Consider the following 21,935-nt stretch of genomic DNA (forward strand, 5'->3'; position numbering starts at 1 on the left):
GAAACGGTCAGTATATGCAAGAAGAAATGTCGAAATATGTAAAGATAAAAGTGTAAGTGAAAGAATAAAGATAGAAATGCCGCAACAAGTTTATAATATTTATTTATTTTAATTATAATCATCTTTTTTCTGTTTTAACTTTACCTGCGACGATATAATGATTATTGAGCCATTCACTCAAGCTATTCTCAATAATATTTCTCGCTCACTCATCCCGCTACAGAGACCTTCCTTGCAAGCACTCCCAGCGCATACAGTCAGCTTCAATCGCCCACCTTCAGAAGCAGCCGTCCTCATCCCTTTGTTGAATATTGATAGCCAGCCGCATGTGTTGATGCAGGTGAGGGCAAAGGCAATGAGAGTACATGCTGGCGAAGTGAGGTAAGGATGAGGTTTTTCTCGTCTCTTTGAGACTGACTATCGGGCAGCTTTCCAGGTGGCAAGGCAGACAGCGTAAGATGAATTGCGGGGTAGCTTATGAGTTATACTGAATGGATAAAACGGTAGACGGATGGAGATCTCTTGCATACAGCACTGAGAGAAGCTCAAGAAGAATTAGCGCTTCCGCCAGAAAATGTGGAAATACTCGGTATGCTCGACCCAGAGTACAGTCTCGGTAATCGTGCAAGGGTTTGGCCTTTTGTCGTATGGCCTTGCTGTATGTTGAGGTCGGATGGCAAGGCTAACTAAAGCAGGGGTTTGTACACGATACTCCAGCTCCATTCCCTACTCTATGTGCACCTCTCACCTCCCTTCCCCTTTCGTTACTGAATCTTTCTTCTACAGAAGTATCAGCCTTACTCCCTCTTTCAATCTCTGCATTACTGAAGAAAAGTCGACAAAGCACCCACTATTTCAGAGTAGATAGATTCAAGCCCTATCACAAGATTAGAGTGAATGACCTCGTTGTACTGCCAAAAGGAAATACACATTCAATACTTACTGATCGCATGGGCAAACGGCTAGAGGTTTGGGGATTGAGTGGATGGCTTCTAAACAAGCTTGCAGAGAGGGTTGGTTGGTTGAAGATGCCAGATATCGAGCCAGAATACGAAGACTAGCATCTGACCAAAGAGCAAACAGCTTGACGCATAGCAAAACAAAGTGCGCTGCATTCACAAAATATACAAACAAAAAGTGTCTAGCTCATTAAATATAAAAGAAACCGTTTCGATACTGTATCAACTCAGATCACTATCACAACAATAGAGGTGTATTGCTAACCAAGACTAATATATGCACTGGTATACGAGATGACATTGTTTCAACTTGTTAGAATATGGCAAGTTGGGGAAATTTCATGGAGAGTGTTTCGGAATTGCGCCGATATGGATCAGGATGTGGGACATTTTGAGGAGATGATGGAGGGGAAGCTCTTGGGCTAACACTCTTCTACAGCAAACGTCAATCCTGGCTGACCGATGTTTCAAATTGCATAGGATCACTTACGAGGTATGCATCCCGGATACGAGAGGCTTCCGTCGGACCAGTTTTATCCTGCTGTTGCTCTTCAGAGTCAATCTTTAGAGCCTGATTAGTCCTCTTCTTGGCCAGCGTTCCAATGCAACTCGCAACTTACATCTGAAAATGTGGCACTCCATCGGCTCGACTTTGGTCCTGTTACCGTTCTCTCATTGCCCCACACATCACTTCCCACTCCATCCCCTTCAGAGATACTCAGCCACGAATCATCTATCTCAAGCCTTGCATTTCCTCTGTTTTTTCGCCTTGCGTTCTCTTCATTTTCTCGCCTCACTGCATCCGCTCCGATCGGGGCAGGGCTCAAGACCGCTTTATGCATAAACGGTATTTCCCACCCTCTTCCCCATCCGCCAAGCGCCATCGGGTTGAGCAACGTAGGTGGTCTTAGATCTCCTGGCGATTGTGCTAGGAATCTTCTCGTTGACATAGACGCTTCCTGCATTGCAGGACCCAGAGGACAGGCCATATATTGGGACGGGGTAACGACATGATAGGAAGCCATGGAATATGTTGAATCGAACGAGATGGCATCGTGGGGTGGATCAGGAGGAAAACGAGAAGGGCTCTCTGGTGGGCTCCTCGTCTTGGAGCTCAACGGTGTATCTGATAGGTTATTCCGGAATGGAGATGATGGCGATATAGTCGACGATAAACTCGATCCAGAATTCGACCTCGATAGGGCATAAGGATGTGATGGTTTCCTCGTACCTTCCTCATGAGCAACTTCCCCTTGGAGCTGCCCATTTCTCCTTCTGGCTTCTGGAAAGGTTTCGCCCACACTGTACTCTGCCATTCGACGAAGATTATCGATTTCTTTTAGAATCATAGTGTCGGACTGACATCTTGTATGCCGAAGGGGCAGATTTGAATAGTAATCACCATCAAATAGGCTGTCTTCATGCGTTGGGAGACGCCCCGTCAACTAATCCGAAACGAATAAATACAAGAGTACAACGTGTTCTTGAGCGTCAAGACACTTACCGAATGTGAGCGTCCATCTTCGAAATCAGTTTTACACCTGTCAGACTTTTTCCCGCTGCTCTTCAGTTGCGGATGCCAGTTCTTGATTTCACCCATATGAGCGTCCAATACTTTGGTTTTTGAAGGTGAATATCGTCTTTCTCTTCTCGTTGTAGATTTGACAGCTTGCCCACAGAGCATTCTCAAAATTGCAAGTCGTAACAGAGTCCAATTGTATGCCTAATTTGTTGCTCCAGATGAGCTACTGGAAGTTCACCTGTCTCGATCCTTTGGCAGAGTCAATCTACCCATACACAACTAATCATTGAGAATGACTGTCCAAGTGTTGTACAATGTCGGGTCTCCAACAGCTACTCTCTATATAACCTCCTTGTCGGAAACCTTCTGACGGTGACCTTTTTCTACTCCAGCTCTGCAGTCCTTTTTTTTTTTTGACTTTCTTCTCAACCAGGGAACAAGATCTGATACCTGGGGGGATTGGACAGGTACAAGATAGCAGTGTCAGCTGTATGCTTTTAACAGCCGTAGACAGTTCCCTGGCTGTATTTTTTGGATTCCAAGAATGTGTAGAGGTACACTCTTATTAGTCACGATTTATCTGCATGCATACTTGGGCAATGGGCAGTCTTCCCCTACTATAGGGTTTGAGATGGGACAAAGGGGAAGAGAAGGGAGGAGGAGAATAGGGACAGGTGTGTATGTGTATGTGTCAGCTGTAGATTTGTTTTTGTTTTTCTCCTCTCTCTGACTGTGCAGCCCACCGTTTATTCGTTTACTGTTCGGCTGCGATGTGTGAGTTGAGTTCAAAGAGAGCATACATTTTGTATATCTTCTCCTGTGACGGTGATGTTGATGAAACAGCCAATCAACTTGGATAGTTACTACAGGAGTTTAGAGGCAAAAGGGTTATGAATGTACTTTGCTACAATACTGCCATAATCTCGCGCCACCAATCTTTCTCGGTCTCATCCAAGTCACCTTGATCATCTTCAAGATTGGCTATCCACCGTTCAACATCCTGCACGGAAAGGACTCGCTCGCTATCCTTTATACTTTGAAGCGTTTCGAGAACATTGGCCAATCCTTCCCGATACTTGTTTCTTGCATCTTCAGACAAGAAATTCGTGTGAGAGGCAAAAAGACAAGCTCGAATTTGTTGGAGAGCAATCGTGCGTCCTAAAAGTTCGATTTCCCAGCCTGCTTGATGAGGAACGACGTTACCACCAGAGCTACCACTGATGTTTAGTGTACCACCACTCGGGATTGGAGTGTTTACCACTTTAAGGAACCTCCATCCCAACGTTTCGCCTGCTCTACCAGCATATGTCACAGCGTTGTCCAGTAACTGCTCGATATTTCTTCTTGATGTTTCATTCGACGTGGCCAGTTTGGCTCGCTCCAGGCTAGCTTTTGACAAAGTCAACAGTATAGAAGCCTTGGTTCCTCTCAGAGTGTTGGCGTCTGTCGCTAGATTCAATGTGGCGTTGAGATGGGTGATGGCTCGGGACAGATTGTCCCATGCATCTTGGGCAAGCGCGGTTGGACCAGGGGGTAGCTGATGATTGAGCAACATGAGACGAGAGGCAATCGCCATATGGGTATCAGCCAGGGTGGCGAGCACTCTGTGACGAACCGTACTGTCCTCTGCTGGCACCACATCGAGACTGGCCAGGACAGCTTCGAGGGCGGAGACGGCTCCGTTTAGAGAGTGTTCTATCCCCGATCCCGCCTTTGCTTCGGATTTGTACGTATCCCACACAATCCTGTCCATGGCAAGGAGGACGTCGATCTCAGCCAAATCGAGCTCAGCCTGACGCCCAGGCGGAGCAATAGCGGCCGCTCGACCGAGTATAGCCCTAACGGCTGTCTGTTCGTCCTCTGTGGGTGGGTGAGGGGTGGGACGAGACTCCCAAAGGGTGAGATGAAGTTCAACAAGAGCCAACACCGTATCGATAAAAGTCGAAGGCGTCGGGAGATGGGTTTCAAAAGCTGACGAGTGTTCTCCATTCGCACGGTCAACCTCCATCCCTCTCACCTCGTCTCCAACTGCCTCTTCCTCGACCTTGACCTCTTTCCCTTCCTCTTCCTCTTCAGTGGCCTGGGAAGCGACGGCCAGAAAACTTTCCTGCCCGTCCATGACCTCGGCAAGGGTATCTCTCGCCCTCTTTCTCAACTCTCCAACCTCTTCATCCTCGACATCTTCCAAAATATCGGCCAGGGTAGAAACCGCCTGCGCAAGGTTGAAGGCGACGTCCATGCGTAACAATGGCGAATGGGTCAAGACACTCGCTCTTTCATACAGTACAACGGATTGACGCAAAACTAAAAGAGACGTCGGCGGTAGGAGAAAGTGAGCTGCCAGATTGTACAACGTCCTAGCCCTACGTACCGTCACTCCAAGTCCAACCGTGGATCAGACCACGTACTGGTTGTAGACAGCATCAAACGTCTCTCTTAGTTGAGCAGCTTTAGCATACAATTCCACTGCCCGTTCGTAAAACCTTTGCGCCTAATTCTCTTAGCCCTTCCCTCCTCTCTCCCTCTCCACCTACCTTGTCACCATCCCTATATCTCTCGCCCTTTTCTTCCATCTCTACGCCTCCATCCAGCGCAGCGTCAAAAGTATCATACGTCTGCTCACGTCTGTTTCTACCTTGACGCTTGTTGGACCTGCCATCTTTTTCATCCTCGTTTCGCCGCTTAAAAGACCTCTTTGAGGGCATATCCGTTGATCTATAGATGATGATGCAAAAGCAAATGAATTGAATCCAACGTGAGTTGCAGAATTATGCCGCCCTATTCGACCCCCCACTTATTCATCTTTCCAACGATATTGTTGCATTCTCAAACTACATCTCAACATTTATAAAACGAAAACACTATATGCCTTGGACATTATGTACTATAGACATATTATAGCCACCCAACCCATACCCGTACTCGACGTCCTACCTGCACAACCACGACCCTGCGTTGGTCAGTCTCGCAGACATCCAATTCCCAACGCTGCTCTGACTCTCATAGCTTTGGTTGTGATAGGGCGAAGAGGATTTTTCGATAGAGCTCCTCGATGGAGCTCTTCTCAAGCGGCTCTTGGCGTTCGGTTGCCGACCATCTTTTTTCGAGATAAAAACATTATTTGTCCCCTCTTCACTGGAAACGTCGCTCGACAATTGTGAATATCCCTTCGTCCTGTTCCTCGCACGACGGAGCCATCCCATGCCAGAAGCCCATCTTGAACCAGATGTACCGACGTCTTTAGGACCACGGGAGATGGCTGTATCACCTGTGGACTCCCTATATCGAGATGGTTGAAACAGCCCTGTGAAGAATGAACGGACCGCAGACCGCTTCGCATCTGGTCTTGGAGGTAAGGCAGGTGTTTCTGTAGCTGTAGCTGTATAGGAGGGCGGCTGTTCCCCTTTGCCGGAATCCATCGAGTTGGATATTATGCCGCATGGATAGCCCTCGAATGTACTCAGGTCGACTAGACCTGTACCGTTCTGTCTATCTGTCGAGTAGCCGTTGGACGTATCCTCCTGAGGCGTTCTGGTGTACGGCGGCGGTCCCGGCGGAGGATCATACTCTTCATATGCCGCACGATCCATTATCTCACGCTCACTAAGCAAAGGATTAATCCCACGATCATTAACACGTTCATAGTCCTCGCCAACACCGGAACCCCAGGAGCTAACATTGCGGAATCCTGTGGACGGAGCGTTGGACGGAGCTGTGGGCGGTGAGCTGGGCGGTGAATTGGACGCTGGCTGTTGGACTGTCTGGTTGGTTGAAACGGGAACAATGATATGGGTTGGATCGTCGCGTCGACCTCGACTTTGTTCTTCCCACATTGGGTATCCAAAGTCGAGGTGATTTCCTGCATAAAATGGTCCATAGTCAGGATTAGAACTCATCGCGTAAGAAAACCCTCCATCGAACATAGGAGTAGTGATGGTTGCAGCAACATCAGCGACACCTGTAGCAACCGACATGGCGATGTTTGGGCTGGTGACGGGTGAAAAAGAAAACACCCATGCGAGAGACGCCTGGGATGTTTTTAAACCATAACAGTGGCAAAGCGGACAATCAATGGCAACCTCCTTCGAGTCCAAGAATTCTCGCTTCCATTCACGCAAAACGTCAGTGGAAGAAAGGAGTGGGAAGCGACAGAGAAAAGAATGGGAGAGAGGTCTGACAGACACAAGGCATGGCTAGGCGGGCTCTTTGACGGTCTTTTGTGATGGGTCGAGCTGACTTGACCATGCGTGGGTCATGTTACATCGACACAATGGATCGATTCTGATCACTCCACCAGAGGTAGAGACCATCCGCCGGGAGAGCGGTGTCGCTACTGAGCGGAGCGTCTTTTGTCTGGGTGTTTGGATGCTTTGCCGTCCAAGTCGAGTCTTAATGTGAGTGTACTGTAACAAGCACGGAGTTCAGGGAATGTCCGAGAGCGGAGGATGGTGTACATGGCTATTTTGTATTGTAATATAGTTTCTTCTTTATCTCGATGCAAGTGTTTGCGTGGAATCACTCAGGTCTGTCTTGGAGTATGATGCATAACGACAGCCTTGCGCGCAGAAATCTTTGGAGTAATCAAAGAAAACCGAAGACACTTTCCCAACCTGCATCCCAAGTTTCAGAAGCCGGGCAGAGCGTGACGCCTACCAAGGAGGTTGGTTTGATCAAGAATGGACGCAGCTGGCGCGGATCAGGAGAGAGTCGCTTCGTTAACGCATCTACCGAGTTGTCTTTTGTAGTGACATGAGTTTGATGTCACCACATAGGCCTTTTTCTGTATAGAGTGGGCTCGCATGTCAAGGGGTTTTGATCTGTCGTGGTGGACAGGATGTTTGGCAAGCTGGATGGCAGCATTGTGGTTGTGAGGAATGGGAATGGACTGAGAGAGGTATCCAAGGTCGGTAAGACGTCGTAGCCATCGTGCTTGTCGAGCAGCGTCTGAGGAAGTCATAAATCCAACTTCAGCAGTGGATAGAGTGGTGGTGGTCTCCTGGGCTTCCATGCAATCGGTCCTCCGTGTACGTTGAAATGGTAGACCTAGTGTCAAGACATTCCCAGTCTGCATCTGTGCGTATCCACGTACTACTCTTTGGCAGGAATCTGCGTCAAACAGCAGGCAGCGTTTAGATGTTGCTGAGATGACGCAGTAGATGGCGAGCGGCTCGTACATGAGCTATGTCTTATTTGATACTGCTCTCGGCAAGAGTGAAGTGGCATAGGCAATGTCTGGACGAGTGACCCTACCATAGCTGGGTGTTGCGACCCTGCACATTTACGGTATATATGTGTATACACATGGTCGCAACGCGAGGATTGCTGACTGAGCTATATTGTTTGTAGCCATCCTCAATAGAGTTATATATACAGCATTCATAATTGTGGATCCTCTTCGAGGATCAACTATCGTATGTTACATCTACAGGCCTCTTCCACTTGTTACAAGCATTTATCATCATCCGACTTTTACGCAGATTATCATTATCACTTATAGTATTGATAAGTTGTGGGTTTGTCATTCGAGAAAAGCAGCCACGTCGCTACAGACTTGGGTCTGTGGTATGAAAGAGGCCAGAGAGTCAGGCGGTATACAAGAGTATGGGATCGGTTGAAAAGATCAACTCAGTTGGCTGTTTATCGACTCTTGTTGACCAACAAAAGCTTGGAACTGGAGGCATCGTTGGGTATTGATACAACGGAAAAGGCGCTATCAAATCCCCAGTCCAGGTTCATTTTGGATGGTGTCGAGAGGTTTGGCCAGGCGAATGAGTTTGGGGTTGAGAGTGGTCTTGCAAGGTTGATGATGCGAGGGAAAGGTTTATATCACAATGGCAGGATCTATTGTGGAAAGAGAGGTGACATGGGAGTTGGCATACGGCTCTAAGCCGCAACACACTCTTTGCTTGTTAGATGGTTTCAATAGGAGCTCTAGCATCCCGAGGAGAGAAAGCATCCTTGGGTAGCTGTGGGAGAAATCCTACTGATATCGAATTGGATGGAGTCTGAGACTATCGGCGAGATGAACACAAAGTCAAGAGAGCAGCTGTAAAGGGTATGCTCCGTACCAAGCTGTAGCTACTTTTCAGAATGCTTCATGATTCGGTAGCATAGCGTGTTGTTGATGAATAACGAAGCAAAAGAAAGGATGTAACTGATAAAATATAAAGAGTGATAATGTTTGTCAACTTTTCGCAGAGATGAATGAGAAGACGTAATCAGGCTCATGGCTGGGAGAATTTTGATTCCGGCTAGATTGACCAAGAATTGAGCAGCAATCTTTTATCTTCTTCACTTTTACAACTACAAATTCTTTTTTTTGGCAGAATGGAAGGAGAAAAAAAGTCTCGCTGGAGCGAAGCTCCCTCGGCAGCGGACCCAAGCGTCTCTGCAGTCAACGACACTGCTTCGGATGCTGCTGCGAGGGCTGCAGCGATTGCTGCTAAAATCGCCGCATCTTTACGACCAGGTGTCCAAGGGAATGAGGTTCTCAGGAAGGAAAAGGAAGAAGGCGACTTTGTTAAGGATATTGAAATCAATGATTTGAGAAACCGATACGTCTTGACCAAGGGATCCACACAAAAACAGGCAAGTCCGTCTCAATTATCACCTTGACATATTCCAACGTTTCGATTAGATTCAAGAGGATACAGGGGCATCCATAACGACAAAAGGTGTATGGGTTCCCGACCGTTCTAAAATGCCTGTTGGAGAAGCACCTTTGTATATTCACATCACCGCGACGTCTCAATCCATCTTGGATGCTGCCGTCGGAAAAATCAACGAACTCATCCACCAAGATCTAGGTCCCTTGATTGACGATAGGACGTTGATTGCTAGAAATCGTGCGATGGGATTGCCTCCTCCGCCGGGTGTTATGCCAAATGGGAGAGTCAAATGGCCAGAGCAAAAACTACACATTGGCTTGGACAGTTTGAGGAATTTCAACGTTAGAGCCAAGACGGTTGGACCAGGAGTGAGTCTTGGGTCATTGTCCGTATCGATGCTGACTGTATGTTGAGGGAATGTTTGTGAAATATATCCAAGCAGAGACTGGTGCGCGGGTGCAAATCAAAGGATTGGGTTCAGGTTTCATGGAAAGTGACACTGGACGAGAATCTGAAGAGCCAATGCATATCAACATTGCGTGAGTAGCTTGCTGGATATCGATAGACTGTCTGATTTTGGTCTGCAGCGCTCCTACTGATGAGCAAGTTCAACGTGCAAAGGTCCTCGCCGATGACCTACTCGAGGTTTTGAGATCAGAACACGCCAAGGCGCGGGATGCTTTAAATCAGCCACAATACCAAGGAGCTTATGCTGGTTATGCGGCTTACGGTGCAGTTCCCGGACAGGATCCCTACGTGGCTTATGGTGCAGCGGCTGGACAGGACCCGTATGCGGCTTACTATGCTGTAAGTTTGGATCGCATACACCCGCTTGGATCTAACAGTTTTGTAAACAGCAACAGGCTCAGGCTGCTGCTGGCGCCCCTGGAACCCAAGCCGCTGCTGCTGGCGCGACGCCAGCTCAAGGATCTGATGCATGGGCTCAATATGCAGCTTACTGGGCAGCTTATGGGTATGATGTCAACGACCCTCAGTGTGAGTCCATTCAAACACTCTAGGCCTTGCTGACTCGGTACGTATGCAGTCCAGGCATGGCAAGCTCAACAATATGGACAACAAGCAGGTGCAGCTCCAGCTGCAGGGGAAATGGCTGCGGCCACGGAACAAACTCCTGCCCCCGGAAGCTCAACTCCGGCTGTGTAACAGTGAGAGGGCGGCTTTCCTTAATTCTGTATGTAGTATGCATATTTGTTTGGGTGCGTCCATTCTGGAACACAGGTAAAAGAGTATGGACAGATGTGCAATCCTCATCTTGGCTACAACCTCGCGATGGCAGAGACAACGTAGCATAATTGGCCAGAGCCAGCAGTAATCCGATTGCGAACAAAGTTCCTCAATCTAGCATCCATTCCTATCACTGAACCTCTAGGATAAGGCAGGTACAGTGTACACATGAGATGCGGGGTTCAAAATTGGACTACAAAGTTCAAGGTGATAAAACGAGAGACTGAGAGATGTAAAGGTAATTGCTGCATTGCTGACATTGTCGCTGTTTAATCGTGTTTTGCTTGCTGATAATGTTGAAAATAAGATGAAGAATGAATGATAAAGAAAAGAAATTTCGCTTCTCGAGTTTCGCGGAAAGCAGAATGAAATTTTGGTCCCGTTCATCATGACGCGAAGCGGAGATGGCCGCCTTTCCATTCGTCGTCGTGTCAAGCAAAAAAAAGTCAGACTTTATCTTTTACTTTATCATTTCTTTTAAGAATAATCGACAAGAAACTGTGGATACGGCCGGCATGCTCCTCGCTGCCCTTTCCCTTCTCCCTCTCGCACTCTCACTCTCACCGCCTCCTCAGACATACATCAACACTGCCATCGCGCGGACGATTGAGCTCTCTGGCGCAGCTGCTCATGTCACTACCCAATACAACATCAAGGCATTGGTAGATGATCCTGGAAAATACCAATTGGCACTTGCTGGAAGAGAAGATGATGTGCCAGCTTGGTGGGAAGTCGCGATTGGTGGGAAAGCAGTTGAAGGTGTGACCGTTTTGGATACCAAGTAAGCTGGGCTGCAAGGCTCCTAAAGTGTTGCTCATGGATTGTATAGGCCACCGACTGTTTCCGTGCCTTTGGGAAACTTGAAAAAAGGAGATACTAAAACCTTATCATTGACGCATGTGCTTGTCCATCAGAGCCAGCCGCTGCCAGCCGAGATTGAACAGCAAGATGCGCAGTACTTGCTCTTCACCACAAATTCTACCTATGTAGATAGCTGGTACCCTGCTGATGTTGAGCGCGTCAAAATTCGGTGAGCAAAAGTAGTGTCTTCAACTTGCGTTTTCTAATCGGTACATAGATCCCCTAGCACCATCCTCTCTTATGGCTCTGTACCCGACACCTACAGCCGCGACTCCACCGTGACAAAAGCTGGAACATCTCTGACCCTTGGACCATTTCACTCTCTTCCTTCCACGCTTGGCGATTCCAAGGTGGAACAGCAGCCACTGACAGTTCACTACGAAACCAAGGAATCTGTCATTGGCCTTCGATCTGTCAAGCGCAGTGCCGAAGTCAGCCACTGGGGTGCAAATTTGAATATTCAAGACGAGATGGCTTTGGCAAATATTGGTCCCAAGTATGGTTTCTTTACCTCCTGACGGCACAAAGCCGTGGCTAACAATTTCGATAGGCTCAAAGGCCACTTTTCGCGGCTGGCTCATCAGCAATCTCGTTTCCACGCCTCTACCCCTGCACAAGTCCTTTCTGAATTTCATCTACGTATCCCACCAACCGCTCATTCTCCATACTATTATGACACGATTGGCAACGTTTCCACTTCTCATTTCCGTCAGGGGTCGACACCTGCTCAAAAGGCCAAGTCTTCTCAAACCCGTACCAGTCCACGTACTGTAGATGGACTACTGGAACTCAGGCCACGATACCCCTTGTTGGGTGGATGGAACTATAGTTTTACCATTGGATATGATATGCCTCTTGGAGATGTTTTGAAGACAGATGTTAGCAGTGACAAGAAGGTTTTGGGAGTGCCCTTCATGACAGGGCTCCAGAATGCCGTCGTTGATGAAGCTGAACTTACCATCATCTTACCTGAAGGCGCCAAGTAAGTACGAATTATAGTTTTCTTGTACTAAATACAGTCATTTCAGAAACGTTGAGGTTTTTACTCCCTTTGCAGTCGACAGCATAGATCATTCAACCTATAAGACATACCTTGATACCACCGGTAGATATGCCGTTACAATCAGAAAAGCTCGATGTACTGAAAACCATGCCAAGACTGTCTTTGTAAGTGTGCTTCCTGATGTTTATTAGATATTTTGTTGATTTAGGTACATCTAGGTGACATATTCGTACCCATTGTCTGCTCAGATGCAAAAGCCTATCGCCATCGCTTTCGTGGTTGGAAGCGTGCTTTTACTAGGTATAGGATTGAGAAGAGTAAATTACAGTATTAACCAGAAGTGAAAGATATGTAACATTTGCGCTTGCTCACCACCACTGTTCTTCACTGCCCAGTTTAAGAGTGTATCGTGATGCTGTTCAAGGCCAGAGGATAAATCCATGGTACCACGGGATTTCTGCTCTACAAATCAATTGTTCATGCCCGCATACTTGCTTGATCTCATTTTTGGCCACAGTCCAGCAAAAGCTTTATCCGTTGAAGCCAAATTGGAAGCGTCAGATTAATAGGAGATCGGGCTGAAGACTCTGAGCCTAAAATGTCAAGTTGATTGTTTTCATGAAATTCCAGGCAAAGTATTCTGCCAATCAGCCCTCTCATTATAATGAATGATTCCAATAGAACTCAGTGTCGCTTTACGTTGACGTTTACCTACATATCACTGTGATGCTAAAGACATATTGCAACTGTGAACGTGAGTTTGACCTTAGGAAGGATCAGAACAAGATGATAAAAGTATGATTATGAATGCAGGATGAGTTGAACCAAGATTACCACAAGTCGACTTCAGGTCTACCATGATAACGAGTTACCTTTTTCTGTACACACATCACTTCATAGTTTATAAATTAAGAAAAAGCCAAACGCACAATTTAGAATACCTAACGCTTTTTATATCGATTGCTCGACTAGACTGTCTTGACCGTTCGTCTGGATAGCTGTCTAAAAGCTACCAAAAGGCAGATTGTCTGGAGCCTTTAATTTACATATTACAAGAATGATTGGTATTGTAATCTTCATATAGCAGACAAACAGGAGGTCTTTGGCATCACCTACACTGTACTCCAAAGTGCGTCTCTGACTTTCACGAAACAGTCAGAACAGATGTTGAGGAAATTCAGTTGCTTTCAATTGTCTGAAAGACGCAACCTCTGTATTTTTGCTCAGCTATGTTTGAAAAGGTCACCTCTAGAGTTCTTTTCACAATGTGCCTACTAAACCGGCTTGGTTAGATATCCGGTGGAGTCGCTGTTCAATAGATGATGTGGGGGTACAAGAAATTGTACCATCCTGCTTGATAAAAATTTTCTTGTTCCATTTCTTCAAAATCTGCTTTGCCTCGACATTCACTATTCATACTCTGCCCGTCTTGTGGCTCATGGCAGACTTTTGGTTATAATCGTTGACTTGACATTTTGATGACAGGCCATGGCACATTGGTCAACCCAAAGAACGACATTGTATCTATACAGCTTTTCTCTTGATATAAAAAGTTTGCCTTGACTTTTTCAAGAACTACCGACCCATCAAAACAAACCAACTGGCAGACAATCAAGGAGAGCTGCAACTGAAGGATGTTCAAAACAATTAATAGAACGCTCATGTACTTTGAGGCAAACAAAGTGCAGCCTGTTAAAAGGTCATTTGTGTCAAAGACAAAGGCAAGTTTGCCCCTACACGAGATGTGAGCTCTTTATATGTATTAGTATGTATGGGATTTACCGAAAATTCTGTCATGATTATCAACGAAGGCGTGATGGGAGAAGGTGGCTGGATATTGATTTCCATTGTGTATAGTGGCTCTATGCCAATACTATGGCATTATCTATGACATAAATGACTGATGAAGAACAAATCAGATGCCACGCCGATAGAACTGAGCAATGAAGGTGCCGACTTCGAGAGAGACATTCCTTACGCCCATACATTTCATTCTCTTTGTTTCTAAAGGATAACTTTGAATGTGTCGCGTGAATACATCATATAAACCTCGTGAGTTTCCGGTAGGTATGTCTCGGTCAGCTTGAGCTTCTACGCCATGTTTATCCTTCAAATCTTCTTAAGGATATATACGGCTCTGCCTTTACAATACCAGCTCATGCTTTTTGAAGCGGCATGTTGTATGGTTTCGGATTTTCACCCATCTTTGAAATACGGATAAGCTTGGATGAGTTCAACCAAAGATGCCAAACCCTCATATCGCCAAATACATGACAGTCATCAAGAACATCAAATATCTTCCAAAGTGATTAATGGAACTTCCAACCCTGCTGCTTCAGCTTTTGCCAGAATTTTGATAGCTTGCTTGTATACTGGGGCATCTATCATTGATTCGTCAAGCGTGTATGCACCCTTGCCCAGTCGGTCATTATATTCAAAAGAAAATTTGACCCTTGCAGCTTTCAAGATATCTGGAGGATGGTATTAATACTATAACAAAACTGACACTCATGACGAACCTCTGGAGCTTGGTGCAAAAGAACGGTGTATGGTGTCGACTTGATCCGGATGAATTGCTTGCTACAAAACTTTCAATACAGATTCAAACATTGATAAACACACTTGCCTTGCCATCAAAACCTAATATTCTACCTTGCTCGCATTCGTTACGAAGGGCATCTCTGTCTTTGTAATCTACACAAACTAGATCTATAGCTTGAAGGCCGTAAGCCTTGGCAGTAGTCACCAATTTTGAACGAGGATAGAGAAGTTCGTCTTTTGTGGGAGTTCGAGTAAGTCCCAGGTCGGCGCAGTCTGAGCCAATGAGCAATGTATCGTACGTCCAAATCAGATATCACTTGCAATCTTCGGCCGCAAACTAACGCCAATCAGAAGTCAGATATTTGGGTCCAAGATATTACTTGCAAGCAAAGCATCCAGATGTCCTTTGCCACTTGCTGCAATTGTCTTGATGTCTACCATGGCCTTTGCCGTCTCAATCATCCCGATAATTCTGATAGCTCCTGGCTTCCCCGAACGTTTGTATTCAGGTGCAAGCCTATTAATGCGTGATATGATATATTCGATATGATCAGCAGAGTTGGTTTTGGGCAAAGCAATGGTCTGTAAATGTCTTGTCCGAAGCTAAGACCTGTTGATCAGTAAGTATCTAAAGCTGAGAATCGGAGACGAAGAAACACACAAGCTCATCAAGGTCATCTTGCTCATAGTTGGTTCCAATAGCGTTGATACGAGCAACTACCTCTCCCTTTGGCCTCCTCTCACTCTGACTTGGTTTCTCAGCGTCCAGCGTCTAGCAATGTTTACGCGAAACCCACATCAAGCAGCTCTGCCACCAAGCGCCGGGCATCTGTCTTTTTGCCAACACTGACCGAATCTTCTAAGTCGTAAGCAATTGAGTCGGCAGGGCTCAAAAGAGATTTCTCCAGCATTCGAGGATTTGAGCCTGGGACTAGAGTCGGAATGAGCATGGTGTTTGTGATCCCAGAGTACTGACCATACAATATAGCTCGCCGCGAGACAGGCGAGCAAGCAGCAGCCGTTGACAAGCTTCTATAGCGGGGCAAAAAGAATGCCATGAAGATTATTGACATCAAGAATTCTAATCGTAAAACAATCGTTTATATAACGTCCTGTAAAAGTCACGTGATTAGTAATTATCTCAGGAAAGAATATCAAAAAGTTGGATATTTTTATATTTTTCGAAATTACCTGTCTCTATAATTCTGAACTTGCAAAGATTCCATCTTGCGTGTTCGCTGTTCACAGATTCGCAAGGGAATATGGCTCCCTCCAAGCAAAAGTACCCCTTCTGGTGAGTGCTCATGTATATTGCAGACTTTGGAAGGAGACAATATGCCATCTACTTTTTTTGGATAGCGATAATGGCTTACAATTTATTATCTAGGCTGGGAGGTGAGACCCAATATGCGTTTATGCTTTATGCGGACAACACTGATTTGCATACGCTTAACGCTCTGGTTTTATCAACTTGTTATCCCACATATTCATCGTCTCTGTCCAACGGTAACCTCGGCTATGGCCGATATCAGGCGTGGCTGCCTCCAGTGAGTGCTGGGCATTTGTTTACACATTTAAAAGTATTGTTGGACCTCGCTGATAGAGCTACAACCAGTGGCTGCATGCTGTACACATCCTCTCGATGTGATGAGGGTGTGAGTAGACTTTCTAGCAACCGATGCTGGAGAACTGCACGGCAAGGCTAACACTCGGCCTCTTTTGATTGACAGACGAATGCAAACTTCCACCACCCAATCTAAGTTTACAAATGCTGTCAAAAGCGTGCTTTCCCAGGACGGTGAGCTGGTAATGGCTCCCGTGTTGCTCACCACCTTGAGCTCACCCATACCCACCTAGGCGTCAGAGGCTTGTACACTGGCTTGACTGCTTCAGTGTTTCGACAGATGACATATAGCGTCACTCGTTTAGGAGTTTACGACACGATGAAGCGTTACATGTCTAGAAACGGGAAGAAACTGACGACTAGTGACATGGTCGTCTGCGCTTCCACTGCAGGTGCTTTAGGCGGCATTGCAGGAAATCCAGCCGATATCATTTTGGTCAGGTGAGAATATCTTGTGCAAATTATCTCTGCGTATCCTCTCATGCCACTTTTCAGAATGATTGCCAACCCCACAAAGCCTCTTGATCACCAAGTACACTATAGAAATGCGATACATGGGCTTCACAAAATGATTCACTACGAGGGTCTTGGTTCTCTTACCAGAGGACTCGCACCCAACACGGTGCGTCTCTATCCCTTGGATCCGTGATGAAGCTCAACATACAACAGATCCGTGCGATCCTTATGAACGCTTCCCAGCTAGTCTCTTACGACTTTTTCAAAGAACACATTCTTGCCGCCAACCTCATACAGAATGGCATGCCTCTACATTTTGTCTCTTCTGCCCTCTCTGGAACTGTTGCAACGACCATTTGCGCTCCTGCCGACGTGCTAAAGAGTAGAATCATGAGCATGAAGCATGGAAATGCCGGGCATGGACCTATCAACTTGTTGATGGAAAGCTTGAAACATGAAGGTCCAAGATTCTTATTCAAGGGATGGCTTCCTGCTTGGAGTGAGTTGCCTGCCGTTGTCCACACGTGATTCAACTGACATGCCCAGTCCGACTCACTCCCAATACCATCTGCATGTTTGTTTTTCTAGAACAACTACGAAACGGGATGGACATTTTTAGAAACAGCATGTCTACCATTGCCCCTCAAACTTCTACGTAGATATCTCTAGATACACTTTTCGTCGCTACAACCTCATAGATTACCCATAGAATTTCCCTTGACGGCTGATTGCTTTCATAGGGGGATGTATTACTAGTCATGACACTGGATAATTGAGATTTGCCAAATGCTTGTCTCCAGAAAGCTGGAGTGTTGATAGCTGGACAAGTTTTACGGAGAACATTACGCCATTGTGCTTTGATCCAATGTTTTCGACTTAGACAATGTGCCCCCTTAGCCAGGCTAAATCGGGATCAACCTTAGGTGGGTTTTCTTCTTCTAACGCTGCTTTTATGCTTTCCATTTGTGCTTCTACGACTTTTGCAAACTTCCCGTTATCTGTGTGGCTGACATTATGAATGTCGGGAAAGTAGTCTGTGAGTTCGCATGGCCGTACTTGTGAACTGAGAACGTGGGTAGGTGGTGTATTGGGCCTGTAAGTATCGAACCTGGTGTTACCAGATCGATCAGTACATCGTCGATAGGCTTTTCGAAAGTATTCTCTAAGCCGGGATTTCCCCTCGCCATCGGTGGTTCGGCATGTTGTCTCTGATTTTCCAAACACTTTGGAGCGAAATGCACTGAATGGGCGCGATATCGACGATCCCCATGCCCAACGGGAGGACTTTTCTGGTTGGCTGATAGGCGATGGTAGTGAGTATTCCGTGTTTATATCAGGCAAGCTCTCAAAAGAGATAGACGAAGGGCCATTGGAGTTAATAATAGAGGGTTTAATTGATTTAATTGACGTGTTAGATGGACGAACTGTTTGGGGGACTCCGCTGTGGACGTCGCCGCTTTTCGACCCACTGGAAGGGTTTCGGCGAGATGGGTCTCCCCCATTAGCCGCCCAAAATTTTGAATAATTGGCAAACTCTCTAGGCAGCTGATTCATCATTCTAATTTCAGATGACCCTTCAATCCATTGGCCTCGCAAGTTAATCATTTCGACTAAAAAAACGTCATCTCTGTCACATTTAAAACTCTGCTTTGATACATCAGAATCTGACTTTCCACCCAGATAGGAAGAAGCTGGAGTAACACAACCATCAGAGTGATCGTTTATTGATGATGGGTGTGAAGGGTACGGTGGCTGACTATTCGGGGTCTGGCTGCCTATTGAACTCAAATGTGGCATGACTTGAAGTTGCGAAAAGCTGCGATCTGTTGCAAACCATTTGATGTTGTAAAGATGCGAATGATTGAGAAGGAAATGGCAGGTATCAAAGGCTGATCATGAAATTCTTCAAACATATCTCTTGCTTCCATTATAATCACGACGAGATGACAACAAAAGATCAAAAGAGTCGGAGATTTCCATCTTGTAAAAGGAATGGTGTTGACAGTCACGTGACCTCTGAGATGGATCTCATCCTTGTAACTACTACATCTTTTGATCTTTTCTTCTTTTATTTCTTTGTTTGAAAAAAAAATTCATTCGTTTACTAGTATCTACATCACAAGCAACAGGAGGCACTGTGTCTAGGAGAGCAATGGTTGAAGACAAGTATATTGGATTGGCACTGGCACTAGGTGGAACGTTTCTAATTGGGTGGGTAGACACGGTGTGCGTCTGATATGAACAAGTGCTGATGGAGTCGTCTATACAGGTCAAGTTTTATCATTACCAAGAAAGTTGGTGCCGGTGGTTTGGTTGGCTTGAGAAGTGGCGGCTGATGTGTGGTAGGGGTTGAATGATGCTGCCGCTAAACATCCAGATTACTCTCATTCACACCAACAGCAGAATGGAAACCGGGGTGCATGTATGTCAAATGGCGATGAGGAGGTGCCGGGCGAGGTTCAAGGTCTCATGGTGCTGCTGTGTAGCCGATGATTTGTCATATCTTCAAAATCCCATCTGGTGGGCCGGTATGATTACAAGTAAGCGTGATCATTTTTCGTTGTATTTCATCTGATTGGTACGCGCAGTGGTTGTCGGAGAAGGTGGGAATGGTTACTTGTATGCGTCTGATTTCAACATCTATAGTGGCCAACTTTGCCGCCTATACGTTTGCTCCTGCCATCCTCGTGACCCCTCTTGGTGCCATGAGTGTGATTATCGGGTACGTTTGCGAGTGTGTCGACGTTGTGTTGACAGGATAAAGGGCCATCTTGGCGTCATTTCTTCTTGACGAAAAATTAGGGAGGTTGGGGATTTGCGGCTGTGCATCCTGTATCGTGCGCTTATCATTTGAAGAAAACCAAGAGGTCGGCTAACTGGATCCAGATTGGATCGGTTGTGATTGTGCTTCATGCTCCTTCAGATAAGGAAGTGGAAACGGTTGACGAAATTTTGAATTACGCCGCTAGACCAGGTCGGTTCTCAGCAGTTTTGACGAGTTGTCCCTAATGGAAGGTATTTCGCAGCTTTCCTCATCTACATCACCTCTGTCGCCTTGTTTTCCTTGTACATGATATACCGTGTCGTCCCGACACATGGTACCAAGAACCCTATGGTGTATCTCTCTATCTGCTCCCTTGTAGGGAGTGTCTCTGTCATGGCTATCAAGGTTTGTGCACGTTGTATGATTCCCAATGAAAACTCACTACCGACTTAGGGTTTTGGTGTTGCCCTCAAATTGACTTTGTCGGGTAACAACCAACTAACTCATATCAGCACCTATATATTTGGTGGTGTTGTAGCTGGCTGTATTGTTGTGCAAATGGTGTGTTTTGTCTGGCTAGCACCAGGTCAATCGCTGATTCGTACTCTAGAACTACTTTAACAAGGCTCTCGATACCTTTTCAACCAATGTGTATGCAGAAACTGAGAGATCAAGACATGTGTTGGCTAACATTGCGATAGTGTGAACCCTATATATTACGTATTTTTCACTACAGCCACAATCATTGCCTCTGCTATTCTCTTTTCCGGATTCAACACTCCAGGCGGTGTCAACACCATCTCTCTCATCTGTGGCTTCCTCATCATTTTCATGGGTGTTTATCTCCTAAACATTTCTCGCGAGCCTGAGCAGCCTCACCACCCGACCAGTCTTGAGTCTGGTCTCATGAGTGAGTTATATACTGCTGTGTCTCTAGCTGATCGACGCGCGACAGATCCTCGGATGAGCATGTCGGGTCGTCTTTCCATGGATTTAAATGAACCGGGTTGGGGCTATAGTGTCGTGTCACCGTCCTCGTATGCTCCTGACGGTTCTCTTCGTTCTGCCGGACACGGTCGTCGGAGCAACCTCTATCGCGCTCAAAATTCTACCCTGTTTAGTGCATTTGAAGAAGACGGATTAGCTCTCGGACATTTACCGGAAGAGGAGGAATCTGAAGACGAGCGGGTTGCAACAAGTCAACAGCCGTCGAGAAGTTTGCTGGGCAGCAAGGGAAGAGGGGTTGCCCCTGGTGGGACACATCCTGCCTATCAAAATATAGGGAGATGAGACATGAATGTAGGATTGATTTTACCATGCACAGATACGCATCTCCATCTCACCAGCCTTGAGACCTGTCACTACGAAAACACAAACACCATGGGCTATACCTGCGCGATGCCATCACCACAAGCTTACCTCTGTCGATACCATTCTCCCACACACCGACATGACTATATGTCGACAACCTCGGAAACGCAACGACCATGGCCAAGATTGGCTACTGAGTGTCGACCACGATCTGCCCTGCTCTCTGCCAGAGCAATGGAAGAAAGGTGTCTAGATGGACAAGCGTAGGATGTAAAAGTGTGTAGGGCCGACCCATTATACTTGTCCACATTACCATGCAGGACTGCTCTTGGCAAAGGATTCCTTCAAGACGATTGTTCTGTGGAAGGATAGCCAGGGGTTTAAAACTGATTAACCCATTGAATTTTTCGGTGTTGGCAAATTATTAAAGATTTTGGAAATAAATTATACATCATCCTATTGTCTTATTTCTTGCTTTTGCTTTTGCCTTTCCATATTCTTTTCCAGGCAATGGTCTTTGAAAGACGATAGGCCAGCTTCACTACACTCTTCCCACCCATCGTGACGGTCCTTGTACGAGTCGCAAGCAATCGATGACTGATGCTTGCTTTATATCTGTTGCTCACAGCGATTGGCTTTGCCAGCGCTGCCCAATTTACCAACGTGAGTGGGTTGGGTCGTAGGGCGGAAGGCAGATGCTGATGGAGTGTCGACAGCCGATTAGGTGAGCGGTGGAACGCAGGTGGATGCGATGGAACTGACGACGGGCTGGTTGGCAGAAAGAGTGGTCCTGATCCTTTCATGGGTGAGTCAGAGTTAGCATTCGGTTTCCTTTGATTGACGATGCCTTTGGCAGTATGGGACAAGGACACTTTGTAGGTCGGATAGAGCGGTGGGTGGTGTCTGACGCGGGCAGGAAATACTATCTCATGACGACCATGGGCACATCGTTGGGGATTGTGTCGGCGAGCACCCTTTCGTAGGTGGCTATGAGATGGGACGTCGTTGACGTTTAGTGGCCTATACGAGGCTGAAGAGAAG

The 21,935-nt window shown here is 46.4% G+C and overlaps 10 protein-coding genes across 10 annotated transcripts; 5 read left to right on the forward strand and 5 right to left on the reverse strand.

The window, feature by feature from the left end:
* Positions 1 to 157: 157 nt before the first annotated feature.
* Positions 158 to 1,209, forward strand: L203_104587 (uncharacterized protein; the record flags this gene model as incomplete). The annotated part of the gene is made up of 6 exons (XM_066213967.1): positions 158 to 381; positions 429 to 453; positions 508 to 645; positions 696 to 1,017; positions 1,096 to 1,104; positions 1,163 to 1,209. 6 exons carry the CDS (start codon positions 158 to 160, stop codon positions 1,207 to 1,209), a joined length of 765 nt encoding a protein of 254 aa, XP_066070064.1.
* Positions 1,210 to 1,272: 63 nt separating this feature from the next.
* Positions 1,273 to 2,643, reverse strand: L203_104588 (uncharacterized protein; the record flags this gene model as incomplete). Its single annotated transcript, XM_066213968.1, has 4 exons — positions 1,273 to 1,392; positions 1,450 to 1,521; positions 1,580 to 2,404; positions 2,464 to 2,643. The coding sequence occupies 4 exons, from the start codon at positions 2,641 to 2,643 to the stop codon at positions 1,273 to 1,275; spliced, it is 1,197 nt and encodes a 398-aa protein (XP_066070065.1).
* Positions 2,644 to 3,385: 742 nt separating this feature from the next.
* On the reverse strand, positions 3,386 to 5,186 carry L203_104589 (uncharacterized protein; the record flags this gene model as incomplete). The annotated part of the gene is made up of 3 exons (XM_066213969.1): positions 3,386 to 4,844; positions 4,890 to 4,972; positions 5,016 to 5,186. 3 exons carry the CDS (start codon positions 5,184 to 5,186, stop codon positions 3,386 to 3,388), a joined length of 1,713 nt encoding a protein of 570 aa, XP_066070066.1.
* A 225-nt stretch (positions 5,187 to 5,411) lies between these two features.
* On the reverse strand, positions 5,412 to 6,455 carry L203_104590 (uncharacterized protein; the record flags this gene model as incomplete). Its single annotated transcript, XM_066213970.1, has 1 exon — positions 5,412 to 6,455. The coding sequence occupies one exon, from the start codon at positions 6,453 to 6,455 to the stop codon at positions 5,412 to 5,414; it is 1,044 nt and encodes a 347-aa protein (XP_066070067.1).
* Positions 6,456 to 8,808: 2,353 nt separating this feature from the next.
* On the forward strand, positions 8,809 to 10,253 carry L203_104591 (uncharacterized protein; the record flags this gene model as incomplete). The annotated part of the gene is made up of 6 exons (XM_066213971.1): positions 8,809 to 9,069; positions 9,119 to 9,457; positions 9,504 to 9,628; positions 9,677 to 9,896; positions 9,947 to 10,085; positions 10,135 to 10,253. The coding sequence occupies 6 exons, from the start codon at positions 8,809 to 8,811 to the stop codon at positions 10,251 to 10,253; spliced, it is 1,203 nt and encodes a 400-aa protein (XP_066070068.1).
* Positions 10,254 to 10,849: 596 nt separating this feature from the next.
* On the forward strand, positions 10,850 to 12,542 carry L203_104592 (uncharacterized protein; the record flags this gene model as incomplete). The annotated part of the gene is made up of 6 exons (XM_066213972.1): positions 10,850 to 11,115; positions 11,164 to 11,364; positions 11,413 to 11,691; positions 11,746 to 12,177; positions 12,224 to 12,362; positions 12,417 to 12,542. The coding sequence occupies 6 exons, from the start codon at positions 10,850 to 10,852 to the stop codon at positions 12,540 to 12,542; spliced, it is 1,443 nt and encodes a 480-aa protein (XP_066070069.1).
* A 1,945-nt stretch (positions 12,543 to 14,487) lies between these two features.
* On the reverse strand, positions 14,488 to 15,797 carry L203_104593 (uncharacterized protein; the record flags this gene model as incomplete). The annotated part of the gene is made up of 8 exons (XM_066213973.1): positions 14,488 to 14,669; positions 14,718 to 14,778; positions 14,825 to 15,012; positions 15,061 to 15,076; positions 15,124 to 15,342; positions 15,401 to 15,484; positions 15,537 to 15,670; positions 15,716 to 15,797. The coding sequence occupies 8 exons, from the start codon at positions 15,795 to 15,797 to the stop codon at positions 14,488 to 14,490; spliced, it is 966 nt and encodes a 321-aa protein (XP_066070070.1).
* Positions 15,798 to 16,001: 204 nt separating this feature from the next.
* Positions 16,002 to 17,478, forward strand: L203_104594 (uncharacterized protein; the record flags this gene model as incomplete). The annotated part of the gene is made up of 9 exons (XM_066213974.1): positions 16,002 to 16,033; positions 16,127 to 16,134; positions 16,272 to 16,286; positions 16,355 to 16,394; positions 16,470 to 16,537; positions 16,597 to 16,804; positions 16,859 to 16,985; positions 17,033 to 17,318; positions 17,366 to 17,478. 9 exons carry the CDS (start codon positions 16,002 to 16,004, stop codon positions 17,476 to 17,478), a joined length of 897 nt encoding a protein of 298 aa, XP_066070071.1.
* A 217-nt stretch (positions 17,479 to 17,695) lies between these two features.
* Positions 17,696 to 18,616, reverse strand: L203_104595 (uncharacterized protein; the record flags this gene model as incomplete). Its single annotated transcript, XM_066213975.1, has 1 exon — positions 17,696 to 18,616. The coding sequence occupies one exon, from the start codon at positions 18,614 to 18,616 to the stop codon at positions 17,696 to 17,698; it is 921 nt and encodes a 306-aa protein (XP_066070072.1).
* A 355-nt stretch (positions 18,617 to 18,971) lies between these two features.
* Positions 18,972 to 20,873, forward strand: L203_104596 (uncharacterized protein; the record flags this gene model as incomplete). Its single annotated transcript, XM_066213976.1, has 13 exons — positions 18,972 to 19,030; positions 19,089 to 19,113; positions 19,166 to 19,241; positions 19,306 to 19,359; positions 19,408 to 19,422; positions 19,466 to 19,541; positions 19,584 to 19,656; positions 19,706 to 19,793; positions 19,846 to 19,988; positions 20,037 to 20,144; positions 20,194 to 20,234; positions 20,285 to 20,493; positions 20,539 to 20,873. The coding sequence occupies 13 exons, from the start codon at positions 18,972 to 18,974 to the stop codon at positions 20,871 to 20,873; spliced, it is 1,302 nt and encodes a 433-aa protein (XP_066070073.1).
* Between the last annotated feature and the right edge of the window lie 1,062 nt (positions 20,874 to 21,935).

Source organism: Cryptococcus depauperatus, chromosome 5 (genome assembly GCF_001720195.1).
Source record: "Cryptococcus depauperatus CBS 7841 chromosome 5, complete sequence".
NCBI classification, from domain to species: Eukaryota; Fungi; Basidiomycota; class Tremellomycetes; order Tremellales; family Cryptococcaceae; genus Cryptococcus; species Cryptococcus depauperatus.